Here is a 6,569-nt window from a genome sequence, read left to right as displayed (position 1 = left end):
CCACTGTAGAGTAGAAACACTGGAATAAGAGACCAGCGGAGACTATGTTATGATTCCAATCGAACTGTCAAAAGCAGTTCCAATCTGCAATGTTTACAAATGGTTTGCTTCAATTAGGGAGGAGTATTAAAATCGTTTAACAATTACTAATGAACTCGCTCGTCGGTGCATTGGCGAAGTCACTCGCAAGCAGTTACAAATGCAAGTGATGCCAGGATTGCTTTGATGTTTATCTGTTATCCAAATTCATGTTTTTTTTTTCTCCGCTGGTCTCTTATTCCAGTGTTTCTACTGTAGAGTCACTGCTAGCACTTGACGGATCTTCCTTCACTTGCAGCTACTTTGTAATCAGTCCTCTCGTTCATGCTTGGCATGCACAGTTGTACACACTAACTGCTCATTTGGTAGTAACTTTTCACTCAGATGTTGAAATTTATTTTTCTTTAAAGTAATTGATAGATTAGGCTCATAGTTTACTATAGATTTGCGAAGATTAGGTCAAGCTTAACATTTGAACACTAATCAATTTAACACTTAAATTCCGAGATGTGTAGTGAGCATTTCTCACCTCATTTTTACAACGCAAAAACAAATACAGTTTACTACTAGCATTAAAATCTACTTTTTTTTACATATCTATAACAAGCTTACACTCTATTCTATCTACCGCTTCAAAAAGAATTATGTTCCGTCAACTGTATGCCAAGTTATTAGCAAATGAGCAGTTCGTGACCAAAACTGTGTATGCCAAGCATGCTCTCGTTGTGTAGGAAAGTTGTTCGTAGTCCGAACGCACATTGAGCACCGAAGAAAGTTCCTCATCCGGGACTTCTTCTTCGATTTCAGCTTGAATCCAGTCGAAAGATTTCTCCATCTCGGCTAATTTCCGAAGCCGATCGTGAACTTCGAACGCCTGCATGTACTCTCTTCAGTCTCTCGAAGGCCACGTTTCTCTTCCTGATCAGCCGATCCGGTTCGAAGGACCAAATGTTAATCATTCGAAATGTTGCGGAAGTGGACAAATCACGACTACCGAGAACTGACATGAAGTTCTACCACGCGCAGTGTTCGGAAAATCATTCTCAAATCTCATTCCTTGAGCCTCCCTGTGAGAATAAACTCGCGTGCGAATGCGGCAAACAAAATTCACTCTTGAGATTCTCATGCATATTCACGCACTCATACTCACAACACCAAAAAATCATTCCAGCTTTAAACTCATAAAAACCACTCAAACTTCAATTGATATCATGCCTTTGCATGTTGTGTTAGTTTCCCAACCCCTGATGCACAAGCAATAGTAATAACAATGAATAACGCCAAAATATAAAGCAATGAATTGTATTGCAGAAAAATCCTTCAAAACCATAAACAAGTATCTTTAACTGATAAACGGAACTACACAATTTATCTATTTCAAGTTCAATAACATTCGAATAAGAAATTATCCCATTACTATAAAGGTTATGTTGGTAAACTTAAAAATCACATCGCAAAAATGACACAAAGCACACCAACTTAAGCACAGTACACAAATATCCAGAGCCGTAATGCTTCACTTTCATTCAGACGAAACCGATATAAAATCGTTCATACGTCACAGCTGTACACATTTATCAAAACGTTAGAACCAGTTTTCCCATCATCATAACGTTTGAATTTACAGCGACGATGATACCTATCAGCCGAACCCATAATGCACACAGCGAGCGTGCGCATCAAACCACGCGCATGCTACCCCACCCCAGCCCACCTTACAACAGGACCGTAAACAACGAAAGCTGCAGCGAGTGAACGAATGCAACAACAGTAGAGCAACAGGTCCGCTCTTCGAACAGGTTGGAAATCACGTTTCCAACGGTAACCAGATGGAACCCAAACAAAACCGTAGTCAAAAGCCAAATTTTCCACCCGAGGAAAGATTTTCCGTGGAAAAATTCGGATTCGATCCGATCGCAAGGAATCGAGGTTAAAGTCTTGCAACTTATCGGATTTAGTTCCACATTGGTGGCAAATTGGAACCGAAGTGATACTAATTAGTTTATAACATCACAATACCACTTCGCCATTGCCGGAGTTGCAGCGCCGCATACCAGCCAGGGGTATGTTCCTAAGGTAAGTGGCACTCGTGTCGTCGTAGCGGGTTGTGTCAATCCGATTGGTTACGCAACCTCGGGAAGGTTTTTCTCTTTTATCTTATTATGGGCCTGCACTGTACATACTTTGGCTCGCTCTGGTCCATTGGATGAGCTTTCTTTTTTTTTTTTGCTCGCTGCCCGGTAATTATGGGGACCGAGTTGAGGGCTGCTGTAGATGATGAGGAATATGGAAGATACGTACAATTTGCAAGGCCACGTCAAAGAAAGTGAATTGAACTGAGATGGTGTCACGCGCTTACCATAAGGTTGAAGCTATGTTATGCTTTCTTCGTGGAGGGTGTGGTATGCTTATTTTCTGTTTCAGTCGGCTAATGGAAGAAGATCGGTCAAAAGTGATAGTGGGATCTTTAAAAGGCATGGATAGCTTAAGGGTAACGCAGGATGATGGCATCCTGCGTTGTTTTAGCCTTTGAAGTAATAAGTTCGAATCTCATCCCCGGACAAGTTCATTCCAAGAGTGTTAAAGTGGCAGAATTGACTAAATGTATATACCCAAATTATTCCAACATATATACGCATAACTATAAGGGTTGCATAGAACATGGGAAATTATACGTATAACGGCAGTTTAGTGATGTGAAAGATTGTTATGGCTAGCAGTGCCACACGAGACTTGAAATTCGAGTTCATTGATCGGAAATGCCAGCTCATCGGATCTGAAATTAAAGTACATTAGATTTGTCCCCACACCACCTTAAATATATCCTCACGTTATGCCCTGGAAAATCATCTGAATCGGTCCCAAATTCCACCGTACCTGTCCTCAAATCATTTATGTTTGCGCTTCAATAGATCTGTCTTCAATAGTTCCCATTTCCAACTATATTAAAAATTCATTCCAGCAAAACGAAAGCCACCGAAAAGTGGCTGGACGCTCAGTGTGATGGAACGGCGGCACTTCACACCTTACCGTCCTGTATGTCCTTGTGTGACCTCAAGAACGACAACTACTATCAGCTGGTCATCGTGGATGTCCCCCTATTTGATTTCGACACCAAACCCAAGTTGAAGGTCTACAAAGGAACCAATCTCACCAGCGAGCAAAACCTACCGGGGATCCCTTCCGCGGTGGAAAGTCTCTATATCAACGAACAGGAACCTAAGATTCCCAGTATTAAACCTGTGACGGCTCTTTCTAATACACTGACTAATCCTTTCAATCTATTTGCAGTAATCGCCGTAGCCGTCGCATCCTCGGTCCTCTTCTATCGCAACATGAAACCATACTACAAATTTACCATCCCCGGAATGGACATCGATCCGCTCGAGGTCGACACATGGAAGAAGCTGCTCATCGAGCGGCCGGAAAATTACGACAAATTCATCGACAATCTCCGAACCCTTCAGCTATTCCAACTAACCGAGCAGTCCCAGGAACTCCTCTTTCTCCCCGAGGACAAACGCGCATCGTTCATCCAGCAGAACGCCAACAACGAACTGGAACGCCTATCGATCATCACCGCGATGGCCTCGATCAAGAAAGCCGCCAACGATTCCAAGTCGGCTTCCTGCTTGATCCTGGCCACCGAATCTGGTGAAATTTTGATCCTGGACACGCAAGCCTTCGTTGTGCTGCATCAGGCACGGGCCTGCAACTTTCAAGGGACACCCAGTATCATCTCGGCCACCGGCCAGTACGATATTGATTTCCGACTGGTGATTGCTACCCGCGAAGGCTCCATATGCCTGCTGAAGAAAGGCTGGCTAGTTGGGCATCACATCGTCAAGCTGGAACATCCAACCGCCGGTTTGGCACTGCTGCCGATCGATCAAACGATCGTGGTCGTTTGCATGAACAACTATCTACTATGCTATTCGAAGAAAGGCAAGAAACTCTGGTCGGTAACGCTGCCCCAGCCGGCGGTTTGCATGACTCCGGTCCCATTGCCGCATCTGGGCATCAGTCTGGTCTGCGTAGCCCTGCGTGGCGGATTGGTTCAGTTCTACTGTCAGAAGAAACTGGTTGATCAGTTTTATGCTCCGGAGACCGTGTCGGCACTGACGTTCGGCCGGCTCGGTCAAGAGGAGCACGTACTGATCCTGGTCACTTCCGATGGTTCACTAATTGTGAAAATCCTCAAACGGACGGCAGAGTTTGCGATCACAGAAAATATATACGACACCAAAACCACGAGTGAAGAAGCGTCTGGGAATTTGCAGATACCGAAGAAGACAAAAATATTCGTCGAGCAGACACTGAGGGAGAAGGAACATGCGGCGGCTATCCATAATTCATTTCAGTCGGAACTGTGGCGCATGCGGCTGACGGCAGCCCGGGCAACGGTGGACGTTATCAATTCGGCCGATAGTAACATTTCCGGTGATGTTGGCATGGCAGCGATCAAGATGGCCGCAGAAGTGCTGGGGTTGGGACCGGTATTTAAGCTTTTCTTGATTTTGGAGAATATTTCAGCACGAAAGGAGGCTAGCGGGTTGAACGTACTAATCCAGGCGGATCACAGGCATTATGTGGTGGACAGGCCGTATCTGAAGATGCCTATGCTGGTGCCGGGGGCACCTCTGAAGTTGGATTTCAAAGTCACGGTGGTGACTGATCCAAGCGATGGACTTGCGCCGGTGGACTTGACGCCGGAGAATTCCTTCATCAAAGTGTTGATTTTCAAAACAGGCCATGTAAGTGGTGTATGATTTCAAACAATTAAGGCAATCTGTAAAATTGTATTCATTTTATGAATCGTATCTGCTCCGATACCTGTGCTCGTGATGTGCGTTGGGTTGCGCCTAAAGTTATGCATATGCTCTTTTTACCGTTTCAGACCAAACCGCTTATCGCTTCAACAGTTGTGATGCCGCAGCCAGAACCGCAGATACTGGGCTCATTTTGAATGCATGCTATTTACATGTAGGAATTTCTTAGGGTTAATGTTCATTTTTGTACTTGCACTCAATGCCATGTGGATTATTTTTAAGTCGTTTTAGACCATTTTTAAGAGGGATGAAGTGGCCCCTGTTATTGACCTACACGGTAACCGCAAAATACCCAATAATGACTACAAAGTAAGCATTTTTGAGGGAAACTGGAACTACCCCTTATATGAGTAAAATTGTACCCATTTATGAGTAATAACAACTACAAAAATTAGTAGTACGTATTCATTTGTGAGTAACAAATACTCATATATGAATCCTTTAAATTTATCGAACCTCTTAACGGAATCCCTTTATGAAGAGCTTTGAGTAGGTTGGTTTATTTCCTTTAAATTCCGTTATAATTGCTTATCTTTTGACAGATACGCAAATTTCGTCTACTACTTGCAGACTTCATCAGTGCCAAGTACTCATGTTGGTGTTGAGTACTTGGCACTGATGAAGTCTGCAAGTAGTAGACGAGATATGCGTATCTGTCAAAAGATAAGCAATTATAACGGAATTTAAAGGAAATAAACCAACCCACTCAAAGCTCTTTACTCATATATGGTTAATTATTTTTAATACCAGTTTCCCTCGAAAATGCTTACTTTGTTGTCAATATCTTAGTCATTAGAGTCTTTTATAGTCATTATTAGGTATTTTGCTTTTACCGTGTACATTCGTTGGAATAAACAATATCGCGTGAGTGACATTTCATAATTATTAAATCGTCTGCCGGAAATGAAAAGATAATGATTTTGTGAAATGTTTAGACTACGCTTGATAAAATGTATTAAACGTATATATGAACTCAAGCTCTCTTTTATGGTTATTTTTATTAGGGTGGTCATTCAAGTTCTAGATAACCCGAAAACTAATTTTAGTGCACCTCATAGCAATTACATATTCTTTCGGAAAATTAAGACAGGGTTGCTTTCACTCACTTGCTATAAAAAAATTGTTTTTCGGAATTATGAAATAATTAGATGATACTGATATGTTGTACTTGTAAGTAACAAAAAGAGGGTGTAAATCCAACTTACATTTTCAGCTTTATAAGCCAAATTTTCCAGCATTGTGCTGTAAAGTAGCTGAAAAAAAGCTACAGATACAGCACAGACAAGCAGACATAACACTCGCAAGTTGTTCATCGAACAAGCATTTAACGGACAATTTAAAAGTATCGTAGTTGGTAGTACCGCCACATGTGGCGCACATAGTCAATTCCCTTGCGTTTGACGTTTACACACTACCGCCATCTGTTCAGCGTAGTGCCCACCACAGTGTACTCAACAGATGGCGGTAATGTCTTAGCGACGATGTTTTACAGTGAGAAATATTCAATGTGTTATGTCTGTTTGTCTGTGGATACAGCGTCAAGCAGAAGCTAACAAAATAGTTTTGGAGAGCGTTTACTCAACTTTTTCACAACCATTATTCAATTTGTCAGTCGCACTGAATAACAGCAGCCAATGAACGCTAATGTTACTTCTATGCTAATATTAATCAACTTTCAACTTGTAGCTGCAAAACAAAGCT

General features: G+C 42.3%; 1 protein-coding gene across 1 annotated transcript; it reads left to right on the top strand.

Annotated features, from left to right (window-relative positions):
* The first annotated feature begins 1,852 nt into the window (after positions 1 to 1,852).
* BBS1 (Bardet-Biedl syndrome 1) lies at positions 1,853 to 5,005 on the top strand. The gene is made up of 4 exons (XM_065237907.1): positions 1,853 to 2,115; positions 3,002 to 3,270; positions 3,331 to 4,793; positions 4,937 to 5,005. The coding sequence occupies exons 1-4, from the start codon at positions 2,105 to 2,107 to the stop codon at positions 5,003 to 5,005; spliced, it is 1,812 nt and encodes a 603-aa protein (XP_065093979.1). The 5' UTR covers positions 1,853 to 2,104.
* Positions 5,006 to 6,569: the final 1,564 nt, after the last annotated feature.

This window comes from Ochlerotatus camptorhynchus, unplaced genomic scaffold, assembly GCF_037179485.1.
Source record: "Ochlerotatus camptorhynchus isolate MF236.1 unplaced genomic scaffold, CSIRO-AGI_Acam_v1.1 ptg000658l, whole genome shotgun sequence".
NCBI lineage: Eukaryota > Metazoa > Arthropoda > Insecta > Diptera > Culicidae > Ochlerotatus > Ochlerotatus camptorhynchus.
The sequence above is the reverse complement of the archived record's forward strand: the minus strand, read 5'-3'. Positions and strand labels throughout refer to the sequence as shown.